This window comes from Drosophila ananassae, chromosome 2L (assembly GCF_017639315.1).
Source record: "Drosophila ananassae strain 14024-0371.13 chromosome 2L, ASM1763931v2, whole genome shotgun sequence".
Taxonomy (NCBI): domain Eukaryota; kingdom Metazoa; phylum Arthropoda; class Insecta; order Diptera; family Drosophilidae; genus Drosophila; species Drosophila ananassae.
Window position 1 is genome coordinate 10,124,978 of NC_057927.1, and position 13,980 is coordinate 10,138,957.

Here is a 13,980-nt window from a genome sequence, read left to right on the forward strand (position 1 = left end):
TTAGGTTGGTTTCTATTTCGCATTAACATCCCATCATCCCACAGATCCCGAGGACGATCCCAATAATCCAAACGCCCAGCAGCCAGTGGCCGACAACCTGTATCCCCAGCAGCAGCATCTAATTGAAGCCCAATCAAGCGGCAGCTATCCCACCTTGCACCAACACCATCAGCAGCATCACCTGCCCCCGCAGCCGCGTCCCACGACGCACGGAATCAATTACGGCAGTGGAACTGCCACGCCCACTACCAGCAGCAAGTGGCAGCTGGGGCGGCGGGTCCTGCGTCAATCCACGCTGCCGAGCAGCCTGAACAACGACCCAAATCTCAGCGGCAGTGGCTCTAATTTGGCTAACTACAATTCCGTGAACCTAACGGCGCCCACATCGCCGCATCAGCTGCAGAAGGGCCCACTCTATCCGAGTGCCTACAACAGTGACGACGTCATCCACATGAACACAGGAGGAGGAGGCGTCGGAGTGGGAGGCGGAGCTGTTCCAGGAATCGGAGTGGGCGTGACAGTGGGAGATTGCGATAACTACGCACAACAGCAGCAGAATCAATCCCAACAGCAGCAGCCTCAGCTGGAGGTAACGCCCACACACCACCGCCTGCAGGTGCGCCGCCAATCGACGTTACCCGCTCAGCCCACGCCGGCCATATACATGTCCACCTCCCCGAATCGCATGTACAGTCGGTCCCCGGAAAGGTCTCCCGGGGAGCAGCAGCGCTATCCGCCGTTTATTCGCCAGACTTCCTTCCCGGAGCCACCGAGCACCTATCATCGGACAAAGTTGCTGCCGCAGCAGCAGCCATCGGCCATATCCGTATCAGGAAGCTCAACAACTGGAAGTGCAGCACCACCACTGAACTACGAATCGCAGGCCTCGAGCATGGCCAGTGATGAACAGGACTCGATGCCCATGCCCAAGCCTCGGATGACCCGTCAGGCCACCCTCCCAAATCCTGAGCAGCATGTCAAGCTATTGCCCACATCGCCGCCAAAGAGGCAAACCTCGCCTCAGTTCCGGCGGTCGCCGGAGTTCATGCGGCAGCAGACTCTGCCCAATCCGGAGGCATTCAGCAGTGGCAACACCCTGACCGTACACTCTAATCCGCCCGGCAAGTTTATGCCTATTTCGCCGCGAGCCAAGCAGAACTTCCTCTTCCCTAGTGTCCAGAATCCACGGCAGTTTCTGTCGCAACAGCACGTCCCCGCGGTGGGTGGCACTGACATGGGCAGCGGCGGGAGTGTGGCCAGTGGCAGTGGCGGTGGCACCGGTGAACAGTACTCCAGCAGCCAGAGCGTGAATATCCACCATTCCCGAGATCCGCACTCCAAGATGATCAAGGTGCGCAGCCACAGCAACGAGGAGTACTCGAACACCAAAGGACATACTGAGAACCGGCGGCTTCTGCCGGAGATTCCCACGACTGTACAGCGGTCGACCAGTCGGTCGCCCAGTCGGCTAGTGCGCCAGGATTGCCTCAAGGAGGAGCGCACCTTCGGCGAGGCCAAGCAGCAGTTCCATCAGTTTCCCGATGTCAGCGAGGAGATGGAGAATCAACCCGAGTACGTGGACTATTTTGGGGACAGCACTACAAGCTTCCTGGAATCGGACGAAATGCAGTACGAGCGGAACTACAATGCTGGCTTCAGCAGTGAGCCGCGCATCATTTACAACAATGGATCGGATGATGGAAGTTACCAGAACTCGGGCCAAAGACCCATCTACAGCGCCGAGAATGTCCTGGCCGATTCGGGCTACGGTGGTGGCATGGGTCTGGGAGCAGGCGGTAGCTCTGGTGCAGTCCCAGGATTCTATCCCGACGTAGCCACTACCCAGAGTTACTACGGAGGCGCCGCCCTGCCCCGCACCCCGCTGATGCACAACCGGATGCGGCGACGCCAGTCGAGGGAGCTGCAAATGCAACAGGAGGAGCTGGCACAGCTCTCACAGGCCACAGACGCCGCCGGAGTGGGCGGGGTAGGGGTATGCGGAGAGAGTGCCGCCACCGGAGCTGTCGGATCAGATGGCCATGTCACCGAACGTCGGAAGCCGGAGCAGATGCGCTCTGTCTCTGAAGATTCGGGTGCCAAAACTACTCCAAAGCCAGTCACCCGACGCTCCTTTTCTCATCCTGAAAAGGACACTCAGGTGCGTACCAAAAAGTTTTCATATTTTTGTTTTCAAAACCGAACTAAGCGCTAGTTTGAAATTTAAGTTTGAATCTCAGAAGCAATTGAATTCCATTAATTCTTCCCTATCCTCCAGCCCCCGAAGAAAACGGAAGCCTCAAAGATTCCGAGCCCGAGGCCACTAGCAGACATTCTGGATAAAACGCGCGGCACCTCGAAAATTCCGCAAACGAGGCGCCGCAACAGCCGCACAGGCATCGGGGAGGCAGAAGAGCGTGAGTATTGTAGAGGATTGAATTTTAATATTGAGTAGCTATGGTCGCTTTTGGCTGCCACGCATCAGTAGAGTCCAGGGACCGCAATTATAATAACTAGTACTCCTCCAAGCACGCAGCAAGTCTCTCACTAAATTTTTAATTCATTATTTTATTAAATAATTGGACACATACATTATACATACATATGTATAATCTGAAAAACTGCACAAGTTTTTATTTCAAAGACACTACATTTTGTAAAAAAAACGCATTCAATAATCCTGCAAATTTTTTTTATTAAGAATCTAAAATATATTTAATAGAAAATCAAAACCATGAGCATCACTTTATAGACTATAGATTATACTAGATTTTTGTTAATAGAAGCCCCTGTAGCTTATTACACATATTTTTAAAGCGAACTCTCAAATTATTACTCCTTAACCATTAGTATCCGTATAATAATAAAATAATATATATAATAATAGCCTTTTGATACTAATCCACTTATCAGCATTCCTCGTAGCCTGTTGCTCAAATATTTATCATCAAGCATACATATATATAAACATTTATATATAGATAGTTAATTAATTTTTGCGGTCCCTGGTAGAACCTTGAGTAGCTGCGCTTGTTCCAGCACCCGATTGATGAACGCTTTGCACCCATCCCGTTAACCGCCCCCACAGGTAGCACCACCCAGCACATTTACTCCTTCCATCAACAGCTTATGCATAGAAACTCTGATTTAGCCATGCGCTTGAAAAAAACAGAAATTCCTGTCGCCACAGTAGCCAGCCAGGACGAGAAGTCTCAAGGCCAAGGAGCATTCGAGCAGCCGGTCAACGGCAAATCCATTGAGTCCTCAGCGATCAAGGAAGCCAACGATGCAAACAGCACGGCAGCGGTGAGTAGAGAACATCAAAGAGCCAATGCCTACTTGGCTAAGCTGGGTGCCTAAGTAAGCCACTCCATCCCCGCCTCCGTTCCCTTTTAGGCAACCACCCACACCAGCACTTTGGGGGAGCAGGAGCTGCAGAATGCAGTGGAAGCCGCAGCCGTGGTCTTCAAGAAGGTGGTCCTGCAGCGTCGCAAAGAAAAGGAAAAGGAAAAGGCCGAGGAAGGTGAGTACCAATAATGCTGTCCATACAACTTACACTGTTAGAAAAGTACTTCTAATATCAAGAATGCATTTAGTTCAAGGATATACTGAAAATAAAAATAAATCTTTAACATAGAAATGAGATTTAATACAAAATATTTTATTATTAAATAAAAATATAACCCAAAATGTATTCTTGATTTTAGAAACTCAAGTTTCAGTGATAACTATCTACTTAGGTGCTTGTGCTTAGTTAAGTGTATGTTTGGGGGCGTAATTAACTTGGTGAAGGTAATGCTAATGCCTGTCCTGATTCTGGTGCTGACGGTGTCCTGTGTGACTAACAAACTCTTTGTGAAAGGCTTCCGTCTAATTTCGCTCAATTAATTAAGCCCCTCTTGGAACTGAAGGGGTTCTTTGCCTCTTAGCTCGACTGTCATTGTCAGACCATGTCTTTTAGCATCATAAGATTACTTGCATTTTCTCCACTTTAAAAATGGACATTCTTTACAACCTTAATAAAGGGTATAACACGGTACAAATGCTTTGGTTTTTTCAACCAATTTTCCTCTAACATTTTTGTGCTGTGACTTCCCGCCAACGTTCCCCAAAAGAATGCCACGATTTTTTTCCCTCGCATTGTACGCGTTTTGAAAAGTATGCTATCATTTGTTCCTTTTCCGCAGCAGACTTTTATTCCATTCTCGTTGTTTGAATTAAATTTTTGCCACTGCTATTGGCGACATTCCCACAAACGGCAAACAAATTTAATAGCAAAGTTGAAGTGGCTCAAAAGATTTTTTTTGTTGGTGTTTAGAATTCGGGACCGCCACAAAGTACGAAAACCCATACTGATGTCGCCTGGCGGGATAACTTTTTTTTTGTGGCATGCGAATGCTGCGGCACCGGCAAAACTCTCATAAATCGATTTCTCGCCCACGCACACACTTCACCAGGCAGCGTGAGGAGTTTTTGGAGGATTTCCCTGGAGGATAGAACGCCTGCATGCACGCCTTTGCCCGCTTTTGTTATGTTTCAATTTGGCGATTTGTGGGAGTCTTGTTTGGTGACCGTCAAAGCAACGAGTGTCTATGTGGGGTTTCGAGATGGGCGGGCCTGGGTGCCGAGACCTCGATCCCTGTCACTGCCTTTGTCCTCGGGCTTTCAGCGCCCACGGACAAACCAAAGCTTTCCTTTTCGCCACCCACCGGAATTTGGCGGTGCGGTTGCGGGACTGCCAAAAAGTGTAGCGTTAATCTTATCTCGCGCACCTTTTGTACTCCGATGTGGTGGGCCCTGCCCTGTAAAGGCCTAAAATTGTTTCAAATTTGCACAGAGGGTGCCATGTTCAAGTGCACAGAGGGAAAATGTGTAGGAGATTCTAATTGAAGTACTCATTTTTAGGGACTTTAATGCTAAATACTAGAAGAAAGATATTTGAATATAAGACGCATAATATTTTTGGGTGTCTTAGAACTCAGAAATGAGGAAAGGGAACTGTTCCTGACGCAGCAAATCCAACGTTCAAATGTTTACCTTGTGGTTTCAATGGATTCTAACTTCCTACATGCACTGACTACTGGCTTGTGCACTTTTTGATTTTTTTCAGAAACACAAGAGAAGGGGTTTTTGGATTTTTTTTGGAGTCATGAGGACGTTGGCAACTTTAAAAGCTTTTTGGCAAATTTGTGCAGGTCCTTGGCATGACAAGAGAAGCTTATGGCAAACATTCACAGTCAATCAAGAGTCTCAAAACACTTCTCAGATGCACTCCCCAGTCAAGTTCATCAAGTTTAAAAATTCATAGTACTGAAAAACAAAGTTTCATAGAAGAGCTAGTTACCAAAACTATTTAAATTCCATCAGATATTTTTCTTAAAAATAAATAATAAATATAAAGCTCGGGGCTTGTGGTATCATAAATAGAAGTCAATCGCTATGTAAATACAAGTGATTTTCAGGTGGTGGAGGTCTATTGCTTGTCGGGAATGTCTCCAAATGGTATACGAATAGCTTTACTTTGTGGTAAACATTAAACAATTATTTTAAACAAAAATTCTGTGCATATACTATATAATATTGTTCGGTGTTACTCATTGGGGTTGTTTAAACTAAGAAAAGCCTGCTTCCGTATTTGTAACTTTATCTGGCGAAACCATTCAAGCTTAACCCATGCTAACATAGCTGTAAGTTTTAGTCTAACAACCACCGGACCCGTGCCCGGGCTTAACCCAAGTGCAACTAACAGCTTTGGTGGTGGTGCAGAAAAACTCACCCTCCGGGTAACCCACCGGTAACTCACCTGTGTGTAGTGCTAACCAGTATTCAGTATTTGTTTGTGGTGTCGGTCAACGTCAAAGTGGTTGTCTCCGCGGTGTTTCTAAAACTCGTCCTACCCTACTCCGCAGCTGCAGCTGTTTCCGGTTACAATGATACCATGGAAACGTCGTCGTCATCGGAGCTGGACTTTAGGTGTTCCAAGCCGCCGCAGTCGCATTATAGCGTCGAAGCCGACGAGTTCAAGCTAGTCTTCCTCAACTCGGACTCATCGTCATCCTGTCACGGCGAGGAGGAGGAGGAAGAGGAAGAGGACGACGAGCCGGAGGAAGCCCAACCGGAACCGGATGAAAATGACACTGATTCCTCCTGTTCCACCCATCACTGCCACAGCATAGTAAGCAATGTGGAGGATTGCGATTGGGATTACTTTGAACCCTCGATGATCGCCACCACAACAACGACTACGACCACTACCATGATTGCCTATGCCAGCAGTTCTACGGCCAGGACGACGCCCACCCCGCCCCTGCGAGGACGCGGTCGTCAGTCGAGTGACAGTGACTCACCGCTGGCACAAAGACGTCCGCAGCAAGTGAGGAACATGTACTGCCCACGGATCCGGGAGAGTGACACCGGAACGGATGAGGAGTTTGTTCTGAACACGGAAAGCAGCTCCCAAACGAGCTCTGATCAAACACCACCGCCGGTACCGCCGCCTCCTCATCCGCTGAGCATGAAGGCCCGGATCAAGACCAGGTTCTTGAAGAACCACCATCACCACAATCGCTGCAGCTGCACTCCCGGCCAGCAACAGCAACATCCGCAGCAGTTGCAACAACCCCAACCGCAGTACGTGCCCATACCCGTGCCAGTGCCCATTCCGGTGCCCATGGCCGCCTATCCCAATTGGCCCGAACTGAGTGGGAATCCCCTGCTGGAGCAGGATGAGCAACTAGCCGCTTCGCTGCAGCAACTTTGGCAGGCGGCCGGGCAGCAGCAGCAGTTTGCGGCCATGGTGGCAGCCTACTCGAAGCAGTTTGCCGCGGCCAGCAGCAACATGTTCGATGCAACGCCGCCGGTGACCAGCAAGAGCTACCAACAGCTGCCCACCACGCCGCCACCGATACCGCAACGCCTGCGCGGACTGGGTCTTGGCGGCTTCAAGTCCTCGGCCCCGGAACTGAGTGCTTCGTTGGGATCACTGATGACGCAGTCGCTCTGCTCAACCATATCGTCCTCGTCTTCGTCGAGTACTTCGGGCTACGGTACAGCGGGACGCAGTCTGGAGACCCTGGCCAGCCCCAAAAGAGCTGCCAACTCGCTGCAGCAGCACCAGCACCAGCAGCAGCAGCAACAGCAACAAACAGCTAGTGGTGCTTTCAAGCCAAGCAAGTCAACAAGTTTAGTAGCGTCGCGTTTGCCGTTGAGTGAACAACAGCCAGAAACGAATATAGCGCGTCGCACCAGCAGCGAGAGCGACGACAACAGCAACAGCAACACCACAAGCAGCAGCAACCACAAAAACAGCAACAACAACAACAACATCACAACGCCCACTACGGGGAGATTGTGTAATGTTTATGATAAAACCGGCGCATTGCCAGCAGCGTCAGTTGAGGCACATGTTGCTAATGTTGCTGGTGTCGCCAGTATCGGCAGCAACGCCAGTGATAAGCTGAGCACGCCAGCAACATTGACAATCTCTCAGAGAGCGGCAGCAACACTTGGCAAATACCAAAGACACAGTCAGAGCCGAAATCTATGCGAAACCTATCCAACAACAGAAACCTACCTGGCCACTAATAGCAGCAACAGCAACAACACCGACGACGACGAAGACGGCGAAGAAGTGGAAGCAGCAGCAGACGAAACGAATATACATAAAAATCAAGTACCAGCAACAGCAACAGCAACAGAAACAACAACTAGAGCTGCGGCAGCTCCTGCGGTAATAACTCGTTTTGCACTCGAAAATGTTGGAAATGTTGAAAAATCGAAAACCCAAACGAAACCCAAGGGACAGCAGCAGCACCCAGTGCTAGAGATTGCCAAGAATTTGTCCTCCAATCGACTTATTGAGCGAAACATGTCCGATGAGGCGCCAGCCACAAGTGGCGATCGGGAGGCGGTAGCTCATCTGCAGAGTGAGAGCTATGCGGCCAGCAGTCCGGATGAGGCCAGTGGCCAAAGCAGCCAGGAGGACGAAGAGGATGCACAGAGTAAATCGCAGCAGGATCGAGGACGACAGGTTGTGCAGAGGAGCTATAATGTGGCCGGTATGATGCAGGAGGATCTGGAGCCTCTACACAGACACCACAGCACCACCACGGCATCGAGTTCCAGCAGCAGCTCCGACTCCAGCTCCAGCTCCGAGTCCTGTGACTCGGATGATACGGGCACAGTGGCGGATCGCAGGCCCAAGAGAAGGCGATTTAACAAGGTGTTTGTTGTGAACCGGCAACCTGGCGGTCGCGGCGTCCGCAGAAGCTCGTCCACCGAAGGCGACTCACTGAGCTCCTCCGATGCAAACCTGGAGGATTCCTCCGACAATGATACCGACACCGAACGCACCGACTGTGGCATTGTGCTAAACTATGTGAAGTCTCTAGAAGAGGAATCGAAACGAGACGAGGCGGAGGTGCCACAGGTGAGGGTGGTGGTGCAGGAGGAGGAGGCACAACCAGCACGTGATTGCCAATCGAGTGACGATGATGAAAGTGAACGCCGCATTGCCAACTCAAGCGATGAGCTTGCCAACTGCATTGTGGTTGTGGGCGGCCAGACGGACGACGACGGCGTGGTGCTGCATGGCATGCGATCTCTGCCAGACTGCGAGATGGAGGCGGAGCAGCAACCAGAGCGCTGCGAGCTGGTGGATGAGCTGCACAGCATCTCGAACGATGTCAATCGATTGCTGGAGCTGCACAAGCAAAACTCCCAGCTGGAGATCAAGCTGCAGCGCCTGCGTCAGGGGGTGGCCGAAATCAATGAGGATCTGCTATTGGGCGGCACTAGTGCGGCTGCCACCCACCCGGACGGCGGGAAACCCGAAGAGTGCAGCAGTCTGGCACTTGGTTCAGGTTCTCGGAAAAGCCTCTCAAGCATGGTAAATTCTAATGACGAAACCGAAACGTCCGCGGAGGGTAAACAAAAAGCAAGCGAAGATGGCTTTACCTGCGAACAGAGGCAGAAGCAACAGCAAGAGCGGCGGCAGCAGCAGCAGCAGCAGGTAAAAGCAAACACCGATAATAAACTAAAGGTAAAAGCAAACGAAAAAGCAGCCCAAGAGCAAACAGCTGTGCAAACGCTGGGCGGAGGGAGGGAGACACCTGGGGAGGATGAGGCGGTCGGCACATGCAGCCAAGCATGCAAAATAAACGAAAACTGTGACTACTCGCTGGATTCACTCTCGGCGAGTATTATGGCACCTGAGCCGCTCGAGCAGGTAGAGAGCTCGAACTACTACTCTCGGAGCGACGCTCTCCGGCTACCTGTCGGATCGGCCGACGTCGATGGCGCTGCCGAGTATCTTTCATCGAACTCCGAATCCGAAACCAGACTGAAGGCCCAAACCAAATCGGAGTCGCTGGAGTCGCCAGTCGGAAATGAGATGTTAAACGTTGCGGTCGCTCCACGCTCTCCGCTGTACGGCAGCAGTAGTAACAACAAAAACACTACCAACGATAATAACGAAAAAACGAACAACAGCACCAACAACGCTAACGAACTTGGCCATAATGACGCTTTCGCAGCACAAAAGACAAATAGCGGCAGCAGTGACGTAGAAAAGCCAAATGTGAATGTGAGTGCAAAGCAGCCGCGTGTGTTTGAAAGCGGTGAAAACTTGTACGAATGTGACTACGATAAAATATTCGGTACTCAACAATCACCAAATACTCAATCAGCTGGAACTGCATCTGCAACAGCAACAGTCGCAGCAGCCGCAGCAGCAACAGCAACATCAACGACAATGGCATCGGCAACAGTCACAGCAACATCAGCAATCGGCGAAGTGGCTTCGCCCAAAAATTCACTTTCAGCCAAATACCGCAGCTTGGTCATGATCACAAAAGACAACGAAAGTGCAGCTGGTGCAACAAAGCCAGGCATGGATTACGAAATGGCAACCACCAGCAGCTACAGCAACAAAGGCCTCTCCACCACCACCAACAGCTTTGGCCAGAACTTTGCGGGTGACTCATTTCGCGCCACGGAACCAACGGAACTCGTGAGCAGCGATCGCGAATCGTCGCGCGACTCTTACAGTGTGGATTCCCTGAACGAACCGGCTCCCAAGCTCTGCTTAGACGATGGCCTTGCCGATGACGATTCTTGGGTGGAGGAGCTGAGCCAACGGGGCGAGGAAGATGAGGATGATGATGAAAATCTAAGCAATGCCACCACCACACCCACGGCCACGGATTCCGAAGATGCCGAAGGTGAGGGAGAGCCTGGCCGCCGGTACATCGATCGCGAGGAGGAGCTGAGGGGCTACAATCGCTCCGCCATCGACTTCACCCTCCACACCATTGTCGAGGAGAGTTGCGAGGAGAGCGAAGTGGCCTCCATGCGGGCGGACAACGAGGACATTGACCTGGAGGAGGATGATCTGGCGGAGCGAAGGCGCCAGCGATCGTTGCAACACCACCATCGACTGAGCGCCTCCGAGCTGGAGAAGTACTTCTTCTTCGGGCTGGGCGATGGTCGCGTGATGAGCTCCATTGACACCCGGGGCGACGACACCGCCTCCGAGGTGAGTTCCGAGTGCTCAGAGAGCCTGGACTCCCTGCCTCACGACGATCAGCTGATGGAAAGCAGTGGCGCAGCCGCTGATCTGGCCTCCTCCCGCTTGGAGAAGTATTTCCTGTCCGGATTCATGGGATTCAGTGGTGCGGAGAAGCAGGCGGAAAGCGACGAGAGTGGCGGCAGTGTGGGCAGCGACAGCGAAGGTCATCCCAGCCCCAGCCAGCGAAGGAAACGTTTGGTAAGAGCTCGGGGGACTCCTCGTAGTCACAACTCCTCGCTGGACAATCTACTGCTGCCCGAAGTGGAAAACCAAGATTCTTCCGTAACTCCTGTTGGCGGATCAACTGCCGCCACTGTGGAGGACACCTCGGAGTCGGAAGCCGGCTGTGACGACACTGTGATTCATCTGGCCAATGCTGGAGCATCGGATGGCTCGTCCTCCGATACGATAAAGCGCAAGAAGCAACTGCGCAAGCGCCACGACTCACTGGATGAGAAGAAGATGCACGACCTGGAGCCAACGGAATGCCGGACACCCACGCCGGGATCCAGTGGCCAAATCCAGATGCAATCGCAGGCCAAGAAACAGCAACAGCAGCACCACCACAGCCGGGACAGTGGCTTCGTGGGCAGTAACGATGACCTGCTGAAGGCAGCACCAGACTGTGAGCCTCCCAAGAGTCCTACTCCGGCGCTGGAGCAGATAAGCGAAGACCGGGAACCATCAGCACCATCCCAGATAAGTTTGGCAAAGATGGATCTGCCCAGCACTTCAGCCGCTGCATCTGCCACACTCCTGCCCAGCCAGCGGAGAAATCTCACCCTGCCCAACTTGGTGCGAAAGGATAGCTTCAATAACTGGAGTTCCGACGAGGAGACCAACCTGATGATGAGCAAAATGCGGCAGTTCTTCAAGACGCTTATTGTGGCCACGGCAAACGCGCAGCAGCAGAGCAAGCCCACCACTCCCAACCAGGGCAACCAGGCCACCAGCAACACCACACCAAGCGCCGATCGGAAGCTGACCAAGTCCCGACCAGCCCAGCTGGCTTACTTCGAAAACGAACTGACACGCCTGATGAAGACAGTGCCCGGAATCAAGGACGAGCAAGTGCGTGAGATTGTGGAGTACCTGAGCAGCGAGGATACTTGGTCGGACTCGTACGATTCCTCGGACTATACCAGCTCTGACCTGGAGGGTGGCGAGCGAAAGGGACAGCTGAAGGCTCAAATCTCCGCCAGCTGCCAGCAGATCATCAACAAGTTCGAGGTTGACGAAGAGGGCGATCGGGGAGATGGCGGGCTACTCGACGAAAGCCAAAATGTGCCCATGGAGGCGTTGGTCTACCAAAAGCTGGTGGCCTCCTTCAGCAAAGTGGCGATGGGTGAGCCAACGGAACCGGAAACCGAAGCAGCCAAGGAGGCGGGGGAAACGGAGCAACCGTCCACGGAGCGGTCACCACAACTCTTTGCCAAGGTCATGCAGCACATTGGCACGCGACTGGTGGCACTCATGCACGAGGTCAGCAGTGGCAACGAAACACCAACTCCCTCGCCGCAAAATCAACGACACCACCGGCGTTTGCATGCCAAGATCTCGGCCACCACCACGGAGGACGAAGAAGACGAGGTGGAAGAGCAGCTGAAGGCAATGCCCATAAAGCAGTTGAAATTACGGAGCAGATCGCATGATTTGCTACTGGACGGCACCACGCCACATGCTCACCACCTGCACCACCAGGCCACCGTGCATCTGCCCAGCGGAACAGGAAGTGCAGCCGGTGGATCAGGAGCACCGGGGCATTCAGACAACGCCGGCGAGGAGTGCGGCGTGGCCAGCGACTACGAAAGGTTCTCGTGGCGCGGCAGTTTTGAGTCGGCATTACTGGCTAATGGCGACAGCAGAACGAGGCTCAGCCAGCTGAGCCAACTGGACAGGGACAACTCGTCGTCTGCGTCCGCTTTGGCTGTTGCAAAGCGCCGATCGGCAGGCGACCTCCTCTTCAGCCAGCACCAGGCTAGCCTCAGCCGCGAGCAACTGGACCGCGTGCGCTCCTGCGGCAGCATCGGCGGTGGTGATGCCCATCACCACCAGCTAGAATCCTCGCCGGCCAAGCCGTGGCTCTCCTCGGCGGGCTCCTCCATCGGCGGCGATTCCACCAAGGATGTGCGACGATCCAGCGTACCGGATGCGATCTACGAGACGGATTCCAGCGATGAAGCTGCCTCCAATCAATTCGGCGGTGCTCGATCCACGCTTCCCAGGAGCCTTAACGCCGGCCAGGCGGTGGCCAGTACAAACTCGCTACCCAGGCTCCCGACCACCGGAGTAGGTGCCCCCATCACAAGCACCCCCAAGACAAAGTCGCAGAGTGCCCTTAACTCTACACCTTCCAATTCATCCACCGTTTCGGCCACTGGCAGCGCCAAGAGTGCCCGATACCGCTCCCCGGGATTGGCTGCCCGAGCGGCAGCTGTCAGTGGCAGCGGAGGTGGTAGTAGTGCGGCCAGCGGTGGCGTCTCCGGTGGTGGCGTAGGCAGTGCCTCTTCGGGCAAAAAACTGGGCGCGGGCTTCCAGTTCCTCTACTCCAAACGTGATGCGCGCAAACGTCTCAACATGTCAGTGGGTGAGTTGTCAAACATTTTGTTGTTTACCTTTGCATTCTTAAGGGGCGGTTGGGCCACACCTTTCCCAAAACACGGGTGACCTTTCGGGGGTGGCTCGTTTTTCCTGCAGAGGAGACACGCACAGGCATCCTGCTTTTGGCTCAAATAACTGGCTATGAAATTGCTTCCTTCCTAATGAAAAATTCCTCACCCCACGCGCGAGTAGTTCCACATTTTTTCACAAGAAAGTCCGGGGGAACTCGAGCTTTGTTCCAGTGGTCAGTCGTTGACCTTAAGGCGAGGTCTGGACAGGACTCTGGGCTTAATTTCTATGAAATTATCAAAAACCTTCCATTATAAGTGTAACTATGCCCTAGACCTATCACAAAGAATGTCAAATGGCACCCTGAAAGATGCAAATTATTCTAAGCCAGTCATCCCAGGAATGTGATATCTTTGTGCCCCAATTCCCATGCCAAAGCATCCCTTCAAAACACAGGGGAAGAACAACATCTTTCGAGCTGAAATGGAGACATTTGGTTCCGCAGCTGCTTTGCCAGAAATAAACTCAATCAAGGTCAATTAACTGTATCCATATTAAGCGCTCCACTCATAGCCTCGCAGCCAACTGTGGCTCAGTTTCCAGTTAGCGTCTAAAGCGATTTTCGCACAGTTGCGTAGTCAATGTTAATGCTTTCATGTGGATGTTCGAATGACGGTTCTCCGTCCGTGGCTTCGGGCCATAGAAGTAGTTTCTGTGCGAGAATGCTCCCCTGTTCCGCTTGGCGTGGGCGCCTGTTATTCTCTATTTATTATTTGGCCAAAAAGCTGTTTTCGCTTTTGTGGCCA

At 52.4% G+C, this 13,980-nt stretch overlaps 1 protein-coding gene across 6 annotated transcripts in view; it reads left to right on the forward strand.

Moving 5' to 3' along the window:
• The window catches only part of LOC6500906 (synaptotagmin-like protein 4), a 49,473-nt gene that overhangs the window by 28,990 nt on the left and 6,503 nt on the right, over positions 1-13,980 (forward strand). For 3 of the 6 annotated variants that reach the window (XM_044718341.1, XM_014911299.2, XM_014911298.2), the window contains 5 exons: positions 45-2,158; positions 2,276-2,414; positions 3,086-3,303; positions 3,394-3,520; positions 5,907-13,151. In XM_044718341.1, coding sequence (XP_044574276.1) covers positions 45-2,158; positions 2,276-2,414; positions 3,086-3,303; positions 3,394-3,520; positions 5,907-13,151 — 9,843 coding nt within the window. The remainder of the gene's footprint in view (positions 1-44; positions 2,159-2,275; positions 2,415-3,085; positions 3,304-3,393; positions 3,521-5,906; positions 13,152-13,980) is intronic. The other 3 variants (XM_044718342.1, XM_044718343.1, XM_044718344.1) reach the window with 3 other exon arrangements.